At 48.9% G+C, this 22,201-nt stretch overlaps 5 protein-coding genes across 5 annotated transcripts; 3 read left to right on the top strand and 2 right to left on the bottom strand.

Moving 5' to 3' along the window:
• Window positions 1-79: 79 nt before the first annotated feature.
• On the top strand, window positions 80-3,337 carry RhiXN_00424 (AP-2 complex subunit alpha; the record flags this gene model as incomplete). The annotated part of the gene is made up of 12 exons (XM_043320243.1): window positions 80-109; window positions 166-260; window positions 297-335; window positions 387-495; window positions 547-740; window positions 793-922; window positions 974-1,181; window positions 1,232-1,912; window positions 1,960-2,246; window positions 2,300-2,674; window positions 2,719-3,183; window positions 3,233-3,337. The coding sequence occupies 12 exons, from the start codon at window positions 80-82 to the stop codon at window positions 3,335-3,337; spliced, it is 2,718 nt and encodes a 905-aa protein (XP_043179255.1).
• A 183-nt stretch (window positions 3,338-3,520) lies between these two features.
• On the bottom strand, window positions 3,521-6,631 carry RhiXN_00425 (Ras GTPase-activating-like protein ngap; the record flags this gene model as incomplete). Its single annotated transcript, XM_043320244.1, has 9 exons — window positions 3,521-3,523; window positions 3,569-4,438; window positions 4,487-4,727; window positions 4,782-5,177; window positions 5,236-5,313; window positions 5,375-5,514; window positions 5,568-6,105; window positions 6,158-6,386; window positions 6,436-6,631. The coding sequence occupies 9 exons, from the start codon at window positions 6,629-6,631 to the stop codon at window positions 3,521-3,523; spliced, it is 2,691 nt and encodes an 896-aa protein (XP_043179256.1).
• Window positions 6,632-6,925: 294 nt separating this feature from the next.
• RhiXN_00426 (TfdA family taurine catabolism dioxygenase TauD) lies at window positions 6,926-8,362 on the top strand (the record flags this gene model as incomplete). Its single annotated transcript, XM_043320245.1, has 8 exons — window positions 6,926-7,341; window positions 7,397-7,581; window positions 7,635-7,700; window positions 7,754-7,813; window positions 7,875-7,976; window positions 8,033-8,097; window positions 8,151-8,198; window positions 8,255-8,362. 8 exons carry the CDS (start codon window positions 6,926-6,928, stop codon window positions 8,360-8,362), a joined length of 1,050 nt encoding a protein of 349 aa, XP_043179257.1.
• Window positions 8,363-11,927: 3,565 nt separating this feature from the next.
• On the bottom strand, window positions 11,928-20,537 carry RhiXN_00427 (C2 domain-containing protein; the record flags this gene model as incomplete). Its single annotated transcript, XM_043320246.1, has 37 exons — window positions 11,928-11,999; window positions 12,058-12,081; window positions 12,139-12,229; window positions 12,284-12,789; window positions 12,825-13,015; window positions 13,073-13,135; window positions 13,186-13,303; window positions 13,341-13,624; window positions 13,710-14,619; window positions 14,668-14,879; window positions 14,930-14,997; window positions 15,057-15,275; window positions 15,333-15,480; window positions 15,541-15,585; window positions 15,642-15,714; window positions 15,769-16,408; window positions 16,458-16,527; window positions 16,581-16,865; window positions 16,912-17,125; window positions 17,394-17,460; window positions 17,555-17,653; window positions 17,712-17,878; window positions 17,940-18,046; window positions 18,101-18,137; window positions 18,210-18,369; window positions 18,430-18,595; window positions 18,861-18,967; window positions 19,029-19,106; window positions 19,158-19,205; window positions 19,262-19,360; window positions 19,420-19,578; window positions 19,633-19,742; window positions 19,794-19,837; window positions 19,885-20,016; window positions 20,066-20,320; window positions 20,385-20,465; window positions 20,516-20,537. The coding sequence occupies 37 exons, from the start codon at window positions 20,535-20,537 to the stop codon at window positions 11,928-11,930; spliced, it is 6,171 nt and encodes a 2,056-aa protein (XP_043179258.1).
• A 338-nt stretch (window positions 20,538-20,875) lies between these two features.
• On the top strand, window positions 20,876-21,748 carry RhiXN_00428 (S-adenosyl-L-methionine-dependent methyltransferase; the record flags this gene model as incomplete). The annotated part of the gene is made up of 5 exons (XM_043320247.1): window positions 20,876-21,081; window positions 21,128-21,186; window positions 21,246-21,313; window positions 21,373-21,566; window positions 21,616-21,748. The coding sequence occupies 5 exons, from the start codon at window positions 20,876-20,878 to the stop codon at window positions 21,746-21,748; spliced, it is 660 nt and encodes a 219-aa protein (XP_043179259.1).
• Between the last annotated feature and the right edge of the window lie 453 nt (window positions 21,749-22,201).

Genomic DNA, 22,201 nt, shown 5'->3' on the forward strand with positions numbered 1-22,201 from the left:
CTCCTCGTTCATCATTAAGTTTAAACTCAGTTTTGAATAAAAGTCGACGATCCTTTTGTAATTTAAGGACATATCCAGCATGGCGACGAACATGCGAGGGCTGACGCAGGTGCGCTAATTACCTGGGTTCGATTTCAGCACCATCTGAGGCACATGCCCGTCTAGTTTATTGCGGACATCCGAGCATCTCGCGTGAGAGAGCTTGAAGAGAAACGCATAAATAAGGAGATGGCCCATATCCGAAAGAAGTTCAAAGGCGAGTAATCGCGTGAGCAGGAGTGGGTGTACGCTGACAGAGCTATAGACGGAGGGCTTGATGGGTATCAGAAGAAAAAGTAAGTCGCAAATGCTCGAATCTACAAAGAACAGGGCTAAGAAATATATAGATATCTTTCGAAGATCATTTTCACGTATATTCTGGGATACAAGGTTGACATTGGACACATGGAGGCTGTGAACTTGATATCCAGCCCCAAGTATAGTGAGAAGCAAATCGTGAGTTCAACTGATCGTGTCCAATTCTCACTGTGACACATGGCACTCTAGGGCTACCTTGCAGTCACATTGCTTATGCACGAAAACTCGGACTTCTTACGACTTGTTGTCAACTCGATTCGCAAGGACCTCGATGAGAACAACGAAATAAACAACTGTTTGGCACTTCATGCCATAGCTAATGTCGGCGGGAAAGAAATGGCCGAGGCATTGGCACCCGACGTCCATCGTTTACTCATATCTCCGTACGTGTTTCTTGGTACATATGGTTATATGGTGCTAACTCAACGTGTCCAGTACTTCACGAAGCTTTGTTAAGAAGAAAGCGGCCCTCACACTCTTGCGACTCTATCGAAAACACCCTGAAGTCTTCCCTGCTGAGGAATGGGCATTGCGTATTATATCTATCATGGACGACGATGATTTAGTAAGGACATAAATAGAACTTATAAAATGGAATACTGACCGTTAACCCTAGGGAGTTGTTGTATCTGTCACCAGTTTAGTTACGGCCTTGGCTCAAGACCATCTTGATGCTTACAAGGTCTCCTGCCAAAAGGCTATCGACCGACTGCATAAGATTGTTATTGATAAGGATTATTCACCGGAGTACATATATTATAAAGTGCCCACACCTTGGCTACAGGTTAAGCTGCTGCGGCTTTTGCAGTATTATCCGCCTATAAGTCAGTATCGGAATATCTTTCCTATTATCTTATTCTGAACTGTATAACAGCCGATCCCGCAATGCGCGCTACTATTGACAGGGTGTTACAGGCAATTCTCTCTCATAATCCAAGTGACTCAGCAAAGAATGTGCAGCACAACAACGCTATCAACGCAGTTCTCTTTGAAGCCATCAGTCTTGCTATTCATCACGATACTCAATCACCACTTGTTGCTACTGCTGCTGGGCTGCTTGCCAAGTTTATCGTTTCTCGAGAAACCAATGTGCGCTACCTTGGGTTGGACACAATGGCCCATCTTGCTGCCAGGGCATATTCGCTGGAGCCTTTAAAAAAACACCAAACCACTATTATCCTGTCATTGCGAGATAAGGATATTAGCGTTCGTCGACGCGCTCTCGATCTTCTCTACAGCATGTGCGACACCGATAACGCAGCGCTCGTCGTCGGAGAGTTATTGAAATACTTAAAGGTCGCTGACTATGGACTTCGCGAGGAAATGGTGGTTAAGATCGCGATTCTCACCGAGAAATATGCACCGTCGTACACTTGGTATGTGGACACGATCCTTCAGCTCATCAGCGCTGCTGGTGATCACGTCGGAGACGAAGTGTGGTACCGTGTGATCCAAATTACCACAAACACTGAAGATTTGCAAGAGTATGCAGCAAAGGCTGTCTATGAATATGTTCGCATGCCTTCATGCCATGAAAGTTTGGTTAAAGTTGGCGGTGAGTATCAGAAATAATGTATCGCATACCCCCTGACATTTGTATAGGGTACATACTCGGAGAATATGGTCATCTTATTGCCAACGAGCCAGGCTGTAGCCCCATTGAACAGCTACAAGCGTTACAATCTAAATCCCATTTCACTTCGCCTGCCACTCGCGCATTACTATTGTCGACCTACGTCAAATGGGCCAACGTCTTTCCCGAAATCAAACAAGAGCTCTTGGGAATATTCGACCGCTACCGGCACGTTCTAGATTCCGAACTTCAGCAACGAGCATGCGAATACTATGTCATTGTATCACGACCCGACGATGACGTGCTGCTCCAGAATGTTTGCGAAGAAATGCCACCATTCCCTGCTCGCGAGTCTGCACTTCTCAGCAGACTCAACCAGAAACATGGGGATACAGGGGACAAGCGCACTTGGGTTATTGGCGGCAAGGAGTCAATGCGGAACGCGAGGCGGCTCGTAAGAACACGCTGTCCGCGGGCGGTGATCAGACAAATACCAACAATGCTGTTAGTGATGTGATGAGCTCACTGGCCGGCCTTGATCTCTCAAGCACCGATGTCATCAAACCAGAAGTCAAGCCGACCCCCAAGCTTACGACCAGCCCTGACATCGAGCGGTGGTACGAGAAACTCACGAGAGCTCCCGAAGGTGTTCTCTACGAGGATGTGCACTTCAAATTGGCGTCAAATCAGAATACCATGGCCATCTTGGACGCGTGGCTCTTTACTTTGGCAATAAACTTTCAAGTGTGATGACGTCCTTTACTGCTACGGTCGATATAGGTGACAAGGACGCGCTTTCTGTGTCATTCGCCAAGATCCCGCCTACGACTGTCAATCCCAAGACCCAGTCGCAGCAGCTCTTGCATGTCGAGTGCAAGTCGATGTTTACAAATCCCCCAATTCTAAACGTCTCGTACATGGCAGGATCACTGCAGTCAATCAATCTCCGACTACCGATTGTTCTTACTAAGTTTTACGAAGGAGTTAAACTTGCCCAAGCTGAATTCTTCGAACGATGGAAGCTTGTAGGTGGACCACCACGTGAAGCGCAAAGCATCTTCCCAGTGCATGTCAATTCCGATGGATCATTGGAAACCGAGAGACAGAAGAAGATCGTTTCTGGCGTCGGACTAAAGATATTGGATGACATCGACCCGAACCCAGTTAATATTGTTGCAGCCGGTGTTTTGCACATGTCCACGGCCGGAAAGGTGGGATGTTTGCTCAGACTTGAGCCTAACGCAGCCGCCAAGGTACTGTCCATAATCGGTTCTTGAGTATATGGTACTGAATCGTGTATAGCTATGTCGTCTTACCGTTCGAAGCACTTCTGAAGTGATTGCGGCTGAAATGATGGCGATGATACGCGCACCACTGGATGTAAGTGGCGGAAAAACTGGCCTTTGATAGCCTCTTTTCCTACGAATCACTTTACAAGATGATTGTATGCTAGTACTTTCTTGTTTTCTTTGCTCATCATAGGCCTCTTTCGTGGACGAAATATACTACTAATACTATACCTACTATGCACAAACACTACATACAATACGCAAGATGGCTACATTTCCCTTGATCATGACCGAATTAATTTCACTTAAATCTCAACTACCTCCCCGCCCACTTGAAAAGATTGCGAACATCCCCCCCTGTCCTCTTCTTCTTGGTACCAGACAGGGTGTTCTGCGAGGGCTGACGAGAGATATCAGGTCTTGTACTCTGATCTGAAGAATTCTCTGCCCCTGTGCCTGCCCCAGTATCCGGCGTCACAATCGATGGAGGTATTGTACCAAACTCCCGTCCATCGTACGAGCTTTCGGTGAGCGGAGCCTTCGCTGCCGACCTGGGCGGGTCAGGAAGGTTGGGACCCGGATTATCATCCTGTTTGGTGGGCCTTCGCCTTCTCCTGCCAAGCTTCTTCTGGGTAGTAGCATTCGGTAAAACTCGCCGCATGGCCTCGGCTTGAATATCAAAACATGTTTTGATGAACTGGACTACATCTTCATGGACCTCGGGTTCGTCGTCGCCTATTGCATCGGCCGTTTGGCTGCTTTGTTCGTCCCCGGTATCAACATTGTTGACCCCAAGGGCCCCATCCGTCAAGCTCTCGAGTCCTTCGTTCATCGGACCTATCTCTCGACGGAATAATCGCACCAGTCCACTCGGAGTATGCGCATTTCTGACTACTGCCGATGCTATTACCGCCAAATCGCGAGCTTCGTCTGTCATGTACGGTAAAATGGGCAACGACTCGCGGTGTAGCGCATCCATAGACGATAACCGCGCTTGGAGCGCAGTGCGGATTTGAAGCTCTGGAGATGGATTGTATGACACCGGTGTGTGTGAGTGAGGAGTATGTGTGTGGCTGGAAGACACCGATGGAGGAACGCTGTGCACGACTGGGCGTCGATCGGAAGGAGTTGAGACAAAAGTCAGGTAGTCGATCATAGCATCAACGTTTTCTTCGTTGAAGGCCTTGACGCCTCGCATGAACTCCTCCCTCTGGACGTTCTGTGGAGTGTTAGTCTAGCCTGGAAATTCTGGACCGCGTTCGCTCACAGTGTTCAGGTTGGCCAACGACTGGAGCGCTCTGGCCAACGACTTCAGACTTCGTTCGACGCCATCGGGAGGTGGACCAACGGTCAACCCGTACTGTTCTGGCCGCAGTAGTGCAGGTATGAAGAACCTAAGGAACAAAAATGCGCTAATAGCCTGATACTTGAGGTCTGTATGCAGAGCCGACGAACCCCAGCGCGCTTCAACTTGGGTACGAATATGGTAAAACAGATGTCGCAGTTCACTGATAATGATAGGTCCCAGAGAGCAATAGCTAAAATGCGGAAAGTGGACTTACTCCGGGCATCCGTTTCTCGCCCTCCAAATAGAATCCCAGATCTTTCTTAACCAATGGGTCATCACATCGGCTCCTTCGATTATTCCGGCGGCCGTGTTTGGTCCTCCCGTACTACTCTGACAGGTTTCGAAAGTTACTTTGTCACGGTAAATATCCCTTATAACGTGCCCGATACTGTTATCCAAGAATCCTTGCGCTCCTAGAATGGCCATTGCTGACTCGACCACGCGCGTTAATGTGGAGTTGCCGCGAAAGAGCGTGCTTGGTGATGTGCTTGCACTAATGATCTCAGAACGAGCCAGCGGCCAAATGGGGAGCAAGATTTCCGTGATACAGTGCAAGAGAGATGAGGTGCGTTGAAACTTGGCGGGAATAGGGATACGCTTTGTGAGATCACTAATGAGTACCCAACTTTGTTCAGCAAGGAGATAAGCCAGTGAAAGATGGCACATACTTCCATAACTCAAAATAATTTTTCCGGGCAAGAATATCCTTCATGGCGCTATAGTTTTCGAGTGGTAATACTATCTCCCTGACATAAATCGCCCTTAGTTCACTTGTTGCACAAGCACCCCCATGTACAGAACACTTACTCATCAAACTTGATCTCCAACAGTAGCTCGCCATTCTGCTCGTTACTGATGGCCGAAAACCCTGGCCACCAAGCTTTCACCGCTTCTCCTCGACGGAATGGCCCCAGGTCGATGGGCACCGTTCCCATATGCGATGTCGTCTGGGCAAACAATCCCGATTTAGGTCGCAAACTACGAATCTCGAGGAGAGCACCAGCTGTATCCAGGGGACCCAGGCTCCACCCAACATCTGGAGCGGCCCCAGGAGAATCCAGACTCCCTGCCCCGTCGAGCCGGCCCATATCCCGCCACCCATTGGCGGGTCGTTGATCGTAATACGCTCAGTCAACCAAGCAGGGCCAGGAAGAAACTTGTACCCAGTCCGGCCTACGACAAGTCCGTTGAGAGATATTTCGAACATTCCTTCCCACCGGTCAGAGGATGCGTCCCCACCATCCCTCGAAACAGACTCGTCCGAAGATCCCGCTCCGTGAACATGCCTGCTCAATTTCCGCCCTGCAAAAATTGCGATCTGGAGCTGCCGCCAGATACGATACCCAATGTGTTGTGGGAAAGCGTACCCAACAGGATAAGGATGGGGTCGGATATCCGCACGGGCAAATGAACGGAGGAGAACGAGCCAGGAGCTGAGGGTATCTCGACTACGGAATGCAAGATACACTGGCTCGCACGTCGTGGCTGATGTATTGCTTGTGCTAGGTTGAGGTGCCGTATTTGCTGAATTATAGGCACTGTATATGGGTCAGTATGACCAACTGTACCGTTGCACTAGTCAATGCGTACTGGATGACAAGGACGTGAGGGCGCGTAAAGAGGCTGGAATCGACGATGCGTAGGCACGGTGCAAAACAGTTGCTGATTTGAATGGAGCTATGAAGGTGCTGATCTTCGGTAAATAAGCGGAGTGTAGCTTCTCCTCTCTCGTCCTGAAGGTTACAAGTGACTGGCCTCCAGGAGCCTGATGATAAGCTTGAACTGGGCTGACGCGATATGCTGAGCCAGCTAGGACGTTCTGTCGTAGAGCGTGTGAGCTACATCATATAACTATGTCGTAAACTGACCTCGAAGCTTAGGAGGGGGATCTTCAAGCCTGGAATTATGATGACTCTCTCGCTTGTCTTTGCGAACCTTCTTGAAAGGCGGACCTTTGGAACTTGGTCCACAAAATACCTCTACTTCTGTGCATGTAAATTCACGCTCATACTGAGGAGCAGGCCGTGGTTGTGCACGTTGCGCCTCCCATCCTGACTCTGGCATGCTACCCTCGAGCTCCTCCACCTCGTCAGAGCGGTTCCAGATATTGGATCCGGAGAATATCTCCTGGTCATTTCAGGGCAATCCCTGTTTCAAAATGTATCACGTGATGCTTAGCGCCTCTCGGCATCCGGGCTCCCTTCGTGAGATGATGCCATATGCATGCGCATATAGCTTCTCCCTCCCATACCAAGTAAGGCGGATGACCAAGCTACATCGCGCAAGATTGCGTGCCGCGTCCGGTTGGGGCTATAATACCGGACATCCCACCTGTTTAACCCAACCCAACAACGAGCCATGGCACCTCCAGTAGCAACCGAAACTTCTACCACAACCAACGGCGGCTCCATCCCGCTGATTGTACCCAATCCCAAGTCCGACTACCCGTACGAGCACCTACTCCCTGTCTTTGACAAGAACGAATTTTATCCTCCTCTCAAACCCTTTGAGCATACAGACCCAGCAGCACGGGCAGCCGCACTTCCCGAGTCTGAACAACGGACATTTTTGAAAAATGCTACTCGCGTCCGCAACTTGACTCCGCGAATAGGCACCGAAGTTGTTGGCGTTGATCTCACCTCGCTGGATGGTCCAGCTCGGGACCAACTCGCCCTGGAAGTGGCGCGCCGTGGGGTTATTGCCTTCCGCGACCAACCTAAATTCCTCGCACAAACCGCAGACCAGTTTAGGGAATGGGGGAATTACTTTGGCAGGTAACTGATACCGCATAGGCATTACATTAAATCATCACTTAACCATGTGTCACAGGCTCCACATTCATCCTACTTCGGGACATCCCGCTTTGATTCCAGAACTTCACCTGGTCTACCGTGATGGCAATGAAACCTTTAATCACGAACAACTAAACCGAATCTCTACCACGCTTTGGCACTCGGACGTCTCATATGAGTTACAGCCTCCAGGTTTAACTACCTTTTTCTTGCTGGCCCAACGTATGTATATCTAACCCGTTCTGATCAATGCGTAATGCTAATTTCCAGCCCAGCCTCGTCTGGAGGAGGTGATACACTTTTTGTCTCTCAGGTCCAGGCTCTCAAGAAGCTCTCCCCCCGTTCGTTGACTTTTTGAGAACCCTTAAAGCGGTTCATTCTGGTGTTCAGCAAGCCAAGTACTCTCGAGAGGGACGTCGAGGTGGAGTAGTACGACGAGATCCTGTTGAACATGGTAGGTCTTGGAACAACAACCCTACTCATTCAGCACCGGAATTCTTACACCATGTCTTTAGTTCATCCCGTGGTCAGAAAGCATCCGGTTACAGGAGAAGAAGCGCTTTATGTCAATCAACAATTTACGACCCATATTGTGGGCCTGAAAAAGGAGGAATCTGGTATGATAACTCACTCACAATCCAGTAGCCCTACGCTAAATCGCTCTCTCAAATAGACACCATCCTTACCTTCCTCTACAACCACATTGCACGCGTAGCTGATGCCCAGGCCCGGGTGAACGTGAGTACCATACCGCATGACAAGGGCGAACTGGAGTTAACTCATCGGTCTAGTGGGAGCCCAACACCGTGGTGCTCTGGGACAATCGCGTAACTGCGCATGTAAGCACTTGTTTCTGTGTGTCGATCTCCCTAATCTAAATGACGCAATTCTGTAGACTGCCATCATCGACTTTGCAGAATCCGGCGAACGTAGGCACGGTGCACGTATCACTCCACAAGCTGAGCGGCCTATCCCGGCTCTGGAATCGCTTGAGCTTCCCTGAAGGGCTGAAGGGAAGCCCCTATGTATCGATAGTTTTCTCAAAACGAATGTTGTATCACATTGTTCCAGAAGACTGAGGGGCTTCTGTTTGGGTAAAGTCGACCACGGCCGGGTGTGAATCTATCATTGGAAAAGGTAAATGATGACGGCATGCGTTCCGCATTTCCCCAGTATAATAATGTCGATCTCTTTGGAGCGGGGGAGGGGCGTCCTTGGTGTCAAAATCAAAAAGTTTAAATGGGTATCTCAACTAAAATGTGTTCGACACACGCATGCCGATTGATGTTGTCTGTTGCCGTACTTCTGGACCATTTTATAAGTTACGGGACTCGCCTGACTGCGGTTACTCAATGACGGACTCCGCCTGAGGTCCAGCCCGCATGACACTATAGCCCAAATTGCCCTAGGCTATAGCTATGAATCGGGTTGGAGGTGTTCTCACTCCATTATACTGGGCATCATACACTGCCGAGGAAGTCTAAAATGAACACCCCAACGAAACAGAAGGTTGAATTTCGGGGTCCGAACTTGACGAGGGTGTATCAACTCGCCTATTGAAACTTTTATAAGCAACTAGTGATGGAGTACGGGCGCATCCTATCTGAGACTACAAAGCACGGACACACGACACCTTTGAAAGGATAGCACAAGGTGTCATATACTACGATTGTATTACATCAATCGGAACTCCAGGCATGAATCTACGTCCTAAGTCTAAGACATATATGCGGTGTTCATATTAAGCATTCTCAACGTGGCTCGATTGCGGCTCGAGCTCGGCTGATATCACTGACTTGAGCATGGATGCAACGACACCTCGCTTTCCCTCAAATACTTACCTGCGGACCAAGGGGTGGGCTATAGCTTAACTTCAAGCCAAGCTGTTATAAGAATCGGGGCTCATTCAGCATAAGAAACAATACATACAAGGTCTCTGTTAGGATGGGTTGTGCGCAATTGAGGGATTCCCGTAGAGGGAGTGAAGCAATGAAGAGTCTGCGGGCTCTTGTGGTGGTGGATTGGGTGGTTGATCTCCTTGGTTCATGTTTAAAAGTATCTCAAAATCGAACAAGTCAAGGGTAGATCCAAAGGAGCTGGGTGCATAGAGGTGGTTGTAGACGGGGGGGGGGAGTTGTCGAATAGATCCTACAATGCCGGTTATCTATCATGGGCACGAAGCTCAATTACAATTCGTCCTCTTCGTACTGCTGTCTGAGACCGTTGGGAACATCACCGAGATCCCAGGATGTTCGGAGCTAGCCACATCCGAGTCGGCCACATAGATGACCGGCGATCAAGTCTACACCTTTACATCGATCTTCTTGTCACACGAACGAGGTCACTAAATTCAATTCTCCTTGGAACTCCAATCCAGGACTGCGCAAGTATTGTCTCCATAATAGTACACCACCCGATATGACGCTACTAGTTGCAACCAAAAATGGGCAAGCGGCTTGGAAGCAATTCAGTAGATCGACCAGGTACACTTCCTTTCGGGGTTACTGACAGTTTAGTCAACTTGTAATATGCGCACACGTATGTCAGCAAAACTACTTGCTTGGCTTGACGACCGTATGTGAACCATAATCGCCTAATGAAAACGAAACCTCGAGGGCGATTGTATATAGCAGAAATGGAAGTCCGAAGCAAAGCGAGTTTCTATCCAATCAAGCAATGATTGACTGGGCTAGCCTTTTGAATTCCCCAACTCCTTAGGTACAAAATTGTAGCCGGACCCGAATTTAATGGTTTAACGCAACCGTGACCGAAAAGGAAGGAAAAAAGCACGCTCTGTTTGCGCAAATGCCATGATGCCTCAGGCACATACGTACCCGGGAATGGTTGCAGTGCAACGTCAACATTGAACATCAGTACCCGTCAGGATTTTAGCATTCCGACCCTGAGTGATGGGCGAGATCTTCCAAGTACCGAATTGTCGGTTTTATCTCAGCGATCTCACAGCCAGACGAAATAGAATTGGAGACCAATACCAAAACTATCAAATACACAGAGAATACAGAGCTGGGGGATGGGGGATGGGGGGGGGGGAGACCACGAAAAGGAGGAGGTAAAGGCGTGCACAATCGTGGAGAAAGTATATCGAAATGTTCGCCGGAAAGGCCGCAAATCACCAGCATGCTGAATTAGGTTACGAGAGCGAGCCTCGACATACGAGACAGTGCGGTATCTTGCCTAGAGGGGAGACTGGTGTAGACAAATTCGTAAGGGTGGTAAACAATATTAACCGCCGAGAAATCTCTGAAACACAGGTGCAATTAGCGATGTTTGCAGTAGACATATCGGTGGTACTCACAGGGTATACAGCGTGCATGATTCGTAAGGAGGAGGGGGAGTGTGAACTAGGTGCCGGACTGTTCTTGTGTGGGGACCTGCGGAAGTCCATAAAGTGAGTGCGACAGCGAATGCTGTGGGCCACTATCTGGTGCTGGTGTTGGCTGTTGATCCATAATGGTGGGATTTGAAGCGTTTGGTTGCTCGAGGTGTGTGGATATCGGATAAATCAATGTTTACAAGACGATTATTCCAGAGAATGGAAGAAGCTCAGCGCCATCTTCCCTCTTCCCTTGAGTTATATAGGGGTAAACCCAAGAAACAAATAGGTCGTACATGCTGATGGAGATAAACATTTATGGATATACTCTTCACGTGGAGCCCACGTGCGGGAAGTCGTGATCGGCCACCGATCACGCAGAGACACGGACCCACATGACTGGGACCGAATTGAACATGGAAATGAGGGGCACCAGCCATTAACTCCATCTTCCAGATCTTTTCATTCAGATACATCCTGAGCGAAATCACCGTCCTCTACAAGGCCCAACTAATGATCGTGCGCCAAGTTTGGTTCGTATAGCTACACGTATTGATAGCATCGGGTTTCGTTGGATAGTGACATATCGGCTGTTCGTTAAACCCAGGGCCTCAGTAAATTCAGCTAGTAGATCAGTGGGGGATTTCGATAGGCTGCATACAACACCTTCAATGAAATAGATAGATTGTCAGATGTTTGTCGTCTTTCACACTGATTTATTTGTGGAGGAAATTGTTGATTCGATACGTGTTCATCATACAGTTCCGGGATAAAAAGAGTCGGGAGAGACTAAAAGCATGAGAGTACGATGAAACGGAGAGAACGAGAGTGACAGAGCAGTTTGTTGACCAGGCTACGTTTATTTGATAGCGGCGTTGGAGAATGAGAGGTAGAGACAAACGAGAGAAGTGATGTTGGAATATTTATGTCCATTTAACTAGGAAGTATCATGTAGAGGAAGGGGGAAGAAACCTAAGAACAGGAAGATATTATATCAATAGCAGCCCCGCGTCGTACTCTGTTCGACTGAGCACCCGACCCCAGCAATCCGACCTAATTTCGTTGGGCTTCAGTATGCCGCTTTTAGTCGAAGGGGCGGCGACCAAGGCTAAACCTAGACGGAGAGGCGACCTTCTGGGAAGCTGCGAGTGAAGATCCGCCCGAGGTACTTATCGTCCGGGTTAACGTGTTCTGCGCGGGCTCGAATTCTAGGCGAAGCTGCAATTCTCCGCTATTATCGTTGAGCGGGCGGTGACTCCGCGCTGAGGATAGGTGGAGTGAACAAAGGTTGGATATATCGCCAGATCTACATAATATCATTGGTCGGTGAGCAGCTATAATCAGAGAACGAGATCACGACGTACATCGACGGTGCCATCGGCAAGTATCTGAGGTTAAGTTTAGTTCAACTCTCGGGGATAATGCGAAACAAAGTTCCAACATACCGGGTCCTTGCCAAATGTTTTCCTATCCAGAATCGTAACATTTAACGTCCTGATATCCGTTGAGGTGTTGGGGAAAATAAATGTCTCGTTCCTGAAGAAATCCTTGAGCTTCCTCAGCCTAACTAAATGCAGACGAGTGACGCACCACTCCGGGGTATTGCTTTTCACGTGCTTGGACTTATGGTCCTTCTCGCCAATCTTCAGAATCACAAACGGCTTAGCAACGTCTCCCTCCTCGATACCAACAAGATCTTTGGCCCGGTGCAGAGTAACCTTGAGTGTACCAGGTCCAGGGGTTGGCGAGCAGGGTTTGATTGCCATTCCTGTAGCTGAACCCACACTTCCGTTTGTGGCCCCGTTACCGTTTGCAGCTGGGACGTCTTCGACTACTTGAGGAAGAGGTGGTACTTCAGGTAATTCTTCAGAGCTATCCTTGTCACGTCCGAACAAACCACCGATTTTGCGTCCTACGGCCCGACCAGCTCCAAGTGGTACGCCTCCAACCTGGGTCATAGCACGTCCAGCTGTTGAGAATGTTGATGTCTTGGTGCGTGCCTTGGCAATGATTTCGGGACGGAACAACATTTGGATTTGGATAAAGCCCTTGTCCCCATGCTTTGCGGAGCTCAACGGGATATGACGGATGGTACTCTCAAATGGAACAAGGTCGGCAAGCTCAATGTTACCCCACCAAGAGATTTGGCCGCTTCAACTTGGTTCCAGTCGAACACTTCGAGGGAGAAGTCAGCGCCAACTCGGGAGGGTATCGAGACATCGAATTTTTCGTTCCATTCTGGAGCAAGGGTCTTCTTTTTGGTCTGACTCTTGAATACTTTGGACCCATTGAGACTGAACACAACAAATGGATCGGACTTGCCTAATGCGCGTAGTAGTAAGTAGATGAATATACTCAAACTCTAGTTTAGTTACTCACCACTGCGATCAGCCGCGGGAATCTCCCTTCCGTCGACCAACTCGACGGTCAGGACACCCATGTCTAAACGAATGCGTCAGCTAGGCACAGCGTGAATCTGGATAGTTGCTTACTGTTTATGCTCTCTCTTGGGTCAAGTTTGATCTCAACAGGGACGTACTTGGCCTGGATTTTAACGGTACTCGTATTTTTGCCATCTTGATCAGTGAGCTTGAACGTCGCTGGCCCAGCCTATACAGACGGTCAGTGCCAAATGAAGCTGGTTAACCAGTAGACTTGCCAATGCTTCCTCAAGGAATTGCTTGGCACTAATCTTGAGTTCTGCAATAATATCCTCCTTCTCGCCCTCATCGTTTTCGTTGAGGCGGAGCCAGACGCGACCAAAGTCGAGTTCCTTGATGAACCCTTCGCCAACTTGATCCCAGTGAGCCTGGACACTACGAGCCTTTTCGCTACCAAACACGGGCCAATATCCATCGTCGAGCAATACTTCTAGCCGTGCCTTCTTGGCAATGTGCCCTTCCATAATATTGAAGACCAAAATACCGGATTCTATAGCTCGAGTCAATCTCAATGAAACAGGATAGGCAGAAAAGGCTTACGTTGGTTCAACAGTTCCTCGTTGACATTTGTACACCTCCCTTGTGCTCTTCCGCAGGAGTCTCATCCTCAAGCTCGCTCTCTTCGGTATCTGTAGCAGCCGTCTGGCCAGTGCGAACGGTATCGGCGCTCTTGACACGCTTGTGACTACTGACGCGGTGACCTTTAGAATTGACGGTAATGTGGTGAGGAACGCGCTGAATTTCTTCATCTGAACTGGACATGGAGCTCTCATCGCCGCTAGCAAAGCCTTCTTCGTCCTCATGTGCACCCTTGGCGCGATCGATCGCACGCTGAATGTCGTCTACTCCCTCGAAGCTAATACCCTGGAGCGCAAGAGCAGGAATAAACTCGGCAGTGTAATGCAATTCGCCCTTGAACTGGCCCTTGTCCAACCGGATAGGATCGGCGACGTCGCGCTTTCCGGTTCCGGCATAAGGAAGACGTTCGTCATCGGTTTGTTGAGCAAGCCCGGCAACAGGAAGTTCTACGAATCCAAGCGAGCGGTCCTTGGTAAGGTGCTGGTAGTCCATACACTCGAGATACAAAGTTTCGCGCAAGCTGTGAACGGGCACGTATACGATCTGATCCCACTCGGGGTTCAGATTGTTGTTCTTCACCTCGGTTCGGGCCATTGTAACCGCGTTGAGCATGACGCGCACGTACGGGTCACTCTTTCCGCCAAGTGTAGCTTCAACGTTCTTGACATCCTTGGCGCGTTTGATCCAGAGGCGCACGATACCGATGGGGGGAGAGTAAGAGCCTGCGCCTTGCATACTGCCAGCCATATTGAGGGGTTTCCAATCGGCAGAGATGCGGATTTTACCGGATTTACACCCTGAGTGGGAACCAATCTTGTTGCTTTTCACGGGCTGCCAACAGGTCTTTAGGCGAATGTTCATATATCCGACCATAGGATCTTTCAAAAAGTCGCGATCATCGATAACCTATAGCATTTATCAGTCATCGCCCCGCGCATAATCCAAGCGACCAACCTTGATAGTTACTACCGTGGACGATTTATCAGTGACCAAGAACTCCTTTGGTGATTCCCATACAGGCCCGAGTGTGTGCTTCATGACGCTGGTCTTGTGGATTTCGCGATGGCGGATCAAGAGTTTGGCAAACGGATTGAGATCTCCCGACATTGACCTGCTTGAATCTAATTCCTTGGCCTGGTGAATAACCAAACGCACAATTCCGACCTCTGTAACGATCCATAAGTCAATGCTTTGATACCAACAGGAATTTACTCACTCGTTTCGGGCAAAGGTTGAACCTTGCCGCCATCCAGGGTCTGGGGCTTCAAAACCGGGAAGAAAGCTCTGGTAGACGAAGAAGAAGAAATAAATATGCAGACAGAATCATTGTAAAGTTAACTGACATATCAAACTTGATTTCGCCTCGCTCTTTGCCGTCTTTCAATACCTTCCTGACTAAACCTTCCTGAGTTCCATCCTCGGTCAAAGCCGACAGCTCAAACGAAGCACTTCCAAGATCAGTGTCCTTGCGATGATCGTTGTGGTCCAAAATCGAGAAATTGAGTGTTTCCGTGAGCGAGTTGATAACCAAAAATTTGACTTCACCCCAGTGTGGGTTGTATCTAACATAAATGACACCGGTTATAAGAGTTATGGACCGGACTGATAAAATAACTCACGTGCTCTGCTTGTACCTGGTCCTGGCCATTTCAGAGCGGTTATTGATCGTGAGGCTGACATATGGGTCAGGTGTGCCGCCTCCGATTTTAGCACCTTTGAGACCACGAGCATCGAAGATGGTAACCTGCAAAACACCGATGGCAGCATCTGAAAAAGCGCATCCGCGTTAGTTCGCTTCCCAGCGACTGATTGGTCAGGAATATTTACCCAATGGTGCACCCGATAAGAGTTGTTCCAAGTTAAGGGTGAATACTATAAAAAGCACTCATTGAGCATGAGCCAATTGAGGGAAGTGATACGTGGCATACCATTAGGATCGTACATCATTGGCTGCAAGACCCAGTGGACCGTGTCGCGGATAAAGCTCGACAAACCAGGGATCTATAGTAACGGCGATTTAGACAGCACATAAAAATTCTTGACCTCCCTACTCACATTGCTGATATCGAAACCGAATTTATCTCCTCCAATAGGCTTCAGCACATAATCAAACTTGGGAGGCTCCAAAAAGCTGAGTTCGACGGTTTGGACATGAGGAAACGCCGTCATGAGCTTGAGCTTGACGCGCATGGTGCCAGAGAAACTCATGTCTTCAACCAGGATGGGCATGCCGGCAGTGGCCAGACCTTTGCCTACACGGACTTCGAGAACAACCTTGGGGTTGACCTTGGCTTGTGCCTCACGATAGGTTATGTCCATGAGATCATTGGGGGTGAAAGAGAACCCCCAGACCATCTGTACGACGTCATTTTCAGTACGATGGCTAGTGTATACCTTGTCGATACGAGGAGCCTTGGTGCCGAGTGTGAATTCTGTTAGACGAAGCGAATCCAAAAATGCGGGGGTTGATGCGGAGAGAACCTGATCTACGGCGGCTACGATGGAAGCGGAAAGGACGGGTTCATAGATAAGCCAAAAGCGATCCATGAAGTTGTTCATCCAATTGGCTGATTCATGGTCGGTTTCGAGTCGAGACTTGACGAGTTCGCGCTGAATGTCATCCCTCGCACGGCGACGGAAACGTTCGATCGAAGTCTTGTAGTACGTCGCACAGAACGCGAGTAGTACAAACAGCCTATGCAGAGAGCTGAGTTGTCTGTCGACTTGCAGGTCGTGTGACTCACCAGCCCCATCCCATACGAAATAGTGTCATATAATGAGACATCGCGATAGCAAAGAAAATGACACCAGCGTCTATATATAGCATAAATTGTGGGAACAAGTGAGAGTAATACACGTATACTTACTGTGATACCAGTCACCGTAGTACATCTCGCTGAGCCATTGCTCGAGAACCCCCTTGTCTCGTTCTTCTTCCGAGGGGGTAGGATCGTCGATGCCGGCCTGGGCGCGCCATCCGACCTTGTACCAATCTGGGATGGGCGGAGCGGCACCTTCAGGAATCATGCCTGGCATTGGCTGTCCATTCAGAGTATTGGATTCTTCGAGGACTTCTTTCGTTGCTTTGTCAACATCCTCGATGGTAATCGTCGGTGCTGGGTTCGGACCCTCGCCAGTATCGACAGGGAGCTCTAAAGGGCGATCAGCAAGTGTTTAAGCCAGAATTAATATATATACCTCTCGCCTCCTCCTTTCTTTCCTGGGCTCCGATGCTTTTGAGTTCATCGCGTCCCTTGCCTGCAGCGGCTGCCTTTTCGGCGGGAGTCATGTTGGGATCGAATGTGTGTGGAACGGCGCCCTTGGATGCGTCTTCATGGTTGATACCGTTTATCTCTGCCTGGGCTAATGCTTGTGCTCGCGCCGAGGCACCCGCCATGTCCTGTGCGATAGGCTCGGACATCGTCAGTTGCGGTCAAGCGCAGCAAAGTCTTGATAACACTGTGGCTGAAAGCTGGTGGTCCGAGTTACGCTCCTCGGCTTCGAAAGCAGGCACAACATATGACGTTCCTTTCGTCCATCACGTGCATTTCCATAACCATTGCCCTTTTACTCGCATACATTCGTAACGTTATCCGCACTTTGTCCAGTCCTCATTTAAAAGAATTACAGAAATTCAAAAGCTAATACCCCCCGCCCGATACTGCACCACCGAGATCTACCTCGACTTCGACTGGCGTCTCGCCGATCCCGCGCTTGCCCGCTTCAGCAATAATAGCAGGGGCAGCGCTGACGTGACACAAAGGCATAAGAACGTAAGTAACTTGGAACATTTTTTCCTGCCAAGGGTATTCTCGGCAGATTCCTACGAGATAACACTCACGATGCCCCCACACGTGTGATCCCCATCGCACGGACACGTAGCAAGTCATCCAATGTCTTCACTCCACCAGCCGCTTTGATCTGGACCGATGGCGGGCAACTGTCCCCCGGATTGTCAGTTATCGATTATCGAGGGGATATGTATGGGGATAACATACTGTTTTCGCATAAGTGCCAAATGGGGAATTGTTGCACCATCGTATGAATACATCCCGTTGCTCTGTTTCTTGAATCCATAGCCGGTCGAGGTCTTGACAAACGCGACTCCAATCTTTGTGCATATCTCACACAATTTGATAATGTGTTCATCCTTGAGATAGTCGTTCTGACAAATTAGAGCGTCGAGATTATTGACGGTCAGGGAGAGAGAGTGGTGATGATAGTACTAACTTCGAATATGACTTTGAGGATCGATCCTCCCCAACAACCGCATCATTGATCTGTTTGATCTCGTCCTCGACATACTCCCACTCTCCACTCAATGCTTTCCCACCTAGCCAACCGAGTCGAATCAATTAATGCACACACACAACGAGTTAAAGCGTACAACTCACATTGATGACCATATCAATCTCATGTCCACCCTGCACACATACACACGCTCATACTCAATCTCCGTATCTTCAAGCCGAGACTGTATCGCATAAACAACTCACAGCTTTAACCGCTTCGGAAGCCTCGAACACCTTGACCTTTGTCGCGCTATTTCCGTGCGGGAATCCAATCACCGGGCATATCAGCACGCCCGAATCGCCTAGGACCTCCTTGGCCATTGGGATAGAATATGGCTTGATGCATGCCGTGGCCGTCTTGAACCTTTTGTTGACACGCATATATTGAGCGATATAGATACCAGTTTGAATAAACTTCTTTTACTTTTTGGCTGTTTCTAGTCCTGCACGAATCTCCTCGTCCGTCATGTTGGGTTGTAACAATGCGAGGTCAATCATCTTTGCAATGTCCGCTTGGGACACGGTAATTTTGACAGTGTTCGACATCGCTTGAGAAGTGTACTGCTCTCTGTCTGGGCGCTGTTTGCTTTCTAGAAAAATGATTCGTTGGACTTGGGGAATTTTTGAGCCAGAAACTGAGCGAGGTGTTCAAGTAGATCCCCGAAACGTATCGGCCCAGTGCTCAAATAAGCACAGCTAACCTCACGTGCCTCCCCAGAAATAGAGATAAAATGAACATGAATTCTACAACATATAAGCAACATCCAAGGAAAGGAAAACAACATGAAGGATGGTCATAGTTACATTGTAGAAAATACATTATCTATCGACCGCGGAGTAACCACCATGCCAAACCAGCCAATGCTCCCAAAAGCCCGAGTGCACGGAGTATAATAACAACCACAAGTGCTCGCCTAACTGCTCCGTAGAATGCGTTCAAAGCGGAGCCAGACCAATTAATTCTGCACATAAAGTGAGTCTACAAAGAACGATCAACAGTTCGAAATAATTGATTATACATACCGTCTGTCATTTGTTCCAGATTGGGACATACTGGCCTCCCATGCTCGAATAACGTCTCGGTAGCGTTTACCAAATACCCTGTGCGCGGAATTAGCGGGGTTCTAAAATTTTGTGCTGTGGAGGCCGTACCAAATCCACAAGTTTACGTCGGGAATAGAGAAGCGAGGGAAGATGGAGCTGGGATAGAGCCGTTAGTACCGATTCCGGAAAAGGACATACACAAGGTATCTCACGTCATGCTGGCAGCTCCCTCCCCTAGGAACACAGCCGACGCCGCAGTAGGTGCTAGAGGCCTAGCATTCATCTTTTCGAGCATGTTTTGGACTAAATCCCTAATAGATAGATGTGAGTAAGCATATAACCAAGGATTTACGCCTGAATGCAAGCTCACAAAGTCATCCCGAGAGTTAGCCCCCATAGTTTCAAATCCTGCTTCTGAGTCAGCGAAGATGGAGACTCTGCGATCGCCGTACGAGGAGGGAGCAACACCGCGCCGAACTTCATATTGCCAATTAGCGATCGTACAAAGACGCGGGCGAACGAGTTTCGCCTAGAATGGACACTACACGTTAGGTACGCTAAGCGATCAAACAGAGAGACTTACGGAGCAAGTCGAGATGCAATGTCGACTTCTACGAACGTGGTCTTGGGGTTTTTGTTGAATGGAGGTAGGATCCCGATAGGAATGGCATGTACAGTAGTCTGAGAGTCCTCCTGCAAGATGTTATAGCGGTCTGGTACAGGATAACATGTTTCAGCACTAACCTGAATATCGATGTGAGGAGGGTGGGGAGAAAGGTGCAAGAATACTGCAAAACATTCAGCAAGAATAAAGCGGCTGTCACATCATACGCACCAAATGGGCTAAGTATCATAAGCAGACGCTTTCCAAGACTAGTCGTAATCTCTCTGTCATCGAGTTGTCCAACACATGTCCACTCATTGTCAGCCAAGTCAAGCCCAATCTCCTCCCACGTTTGTCTCATGGCTGACCCAAGTTGAGCAAAAGACAAAGTTCACGTTGGATCGGGACTTACCGGTGTACAACGCACCCTCGTCGCCTTCCTCAGAGCGCCCTCCCGGAAAGGCAACATGGCTGTCTGCGCCCTTGCCGTCTCTGCCTTCTCGGCGGATGTAAAGTAGCTCGGCAACACTGTCGGGATGGTTGACCCAGTCGAGTCTGAAAAAATCGTTCAAAGTCGGGGGCGTAGGCGGGAGCAGATCGGCTCGGTCCAGGAGGTGAGCGGGAGGCCGGACATGGATTATAAGCGAAACCGATGCTCGTCGGGGTTCTGTCCGGCTTGTATCGTCAGCCCTATGCCCACCACATAAGAGCCCGAGAACAATAGTACTCACGGGTAGGCGGCGAGGAGATGATACGCGGAGGAGTCGCTCGGATGCGGTTCAAGGCCAGCGCCAGTTGCTTGATGACATTACCTACACATGTATAAGCATTCCAGCAAATTCATCATGTGTGATCGACTCACTTTGGCTCTGGTGTTCGGACATGTCGTTAGGTGGTCGTGTGGACGAGCGGATGGATGGGGCGTGTGGGGAGCAAATCCGTTGGGGATATCAATCCAACCCAAGTTCTACGCCTGCTCTCGTCACAATGACCTTCAATGACGCTCCTCAGTTTTCTCCCAATCCTACGCTCTTCACACGAGCAATAGTCAGGGGCACAAACGTCGAGACCAGAGTCAAGTCCGAATTCGAAGTAAATTACACACAACCTGTTGTCTGAAGAGGCAGGAGGATTCTTTGGGGATTCAATTTCATATTCAGGGACAAGACCGATTTGAGCTTGCTGACAAAATAAACTAACCTTTTTCTGATAACTCACCTCGATGATTCCTACTCCAGATCTCTCGCATTTGACAAAGGATGATTTTATACGCGTATACGAACCAGCAGGTCTGTACCAACACGGAAACATTAATTCGGAACTCGATATTTATATGCTTTCAGAGGATACCTTCTTACTCCTCGATGCCCTGGAGGATGATGCAGATCATTTAAGGTCATTAAAGCCCAGTGTTTGCGTCGAGATCGGGTATGAGCACACCTTATAGTAACTACTACAGAGCTAATCCAACTAGATCTGGCTCAGGATGCGTTTCGGCCTTTCTTGGACGCATTCTTGGAAATGAACCATGCTGTGAGCCCGTGCATGCGTCAAAATCTGTTGCTTGTCGTGCTGACATACGTATTTGAGAGTGCTTATTACGACTGATATCAACCCTCGAGCTGCTCACTGCACAGAGGCAACTGGAAGAAAAAATAATGTACGCACTACTCGCCGTATAACTAAACTACCTAACAGTCACGCTCCAGGTCCCATTAGATGCAGTTGCAATTTGGTCAGGCCACTCAAACCCAGACTATCCGGTCAGATAGACGTTCTAATATTCAACCACCATATGTACCAACCGAGGAAGAAGAGGCCATCATGGCTCAGTCTCAAGCTGACATCGCGGGGGCGTGGGCAGGTGGATTTGATGGTATGGCGGTGACGAATAGGTTACTTGATGAGTTGACGTGAGTTTATCGTGATTGAGATGAAACGCTATCCTAACTGTTAGAGTAGTCCATACTCTCACCGAAAGGGTGCTTCTATCTCGTTGCTCTTAAACAAACGATCCCCAGGGAATAATAGCTCGGATGAGAGAGCAGTGCAACTTGGAGGGAAAGGCGAGCTTTGCGCTAAAATCCTTGAATGACGTTAAATTTACTTTCTCCGATAGGTTATAATTCAACGGCGAGCCGGCAGGGAACACTTATTTATACTAAGGTTCACTAGAATGAAATGAGGCAGGCTGTCCTATAATAGGCTCATATTTATTAACCAAAGCCTATTAACTTGATGTTGGTAACCCAGTGTTTGAACTGGCTTGACGAGTTGAGTCGGCTATAGAGCCACATGGTAAAGAGTACTAGATGGGGCTGATAGGACCCACCGACCCAAATAGATCAAGTTAAACAATAGCTCAGAGTTTACTATTTGCCCACCGATGGCACTGGTTTCTATGCTCACCACAAACCGACTCGCCCTGCCCGAATTCAATTAGTCCAGATGATGAGGCAATGAAGTAGTCTGGTCCAACCTATCCAAACATGTACGTGTGGCTTGCGCAAGCCACCTAAAGCGATTCTCTTTTGAACCCCTTATGCCA

The sequence above is a fragment of the Rhizoctonia solani genome, chromosome 4 (genome assembly GCF_016906535.1).
Source record: "Rhizoctonia solani chromosome 4, complete sequence".
NCBI lineage: Eukaryota > Fungi > Basidiomycota > Agaricomycetes > Cantharellales > Ceratobasidiaceae > Rhizoctonia > Rhizoctonia solani.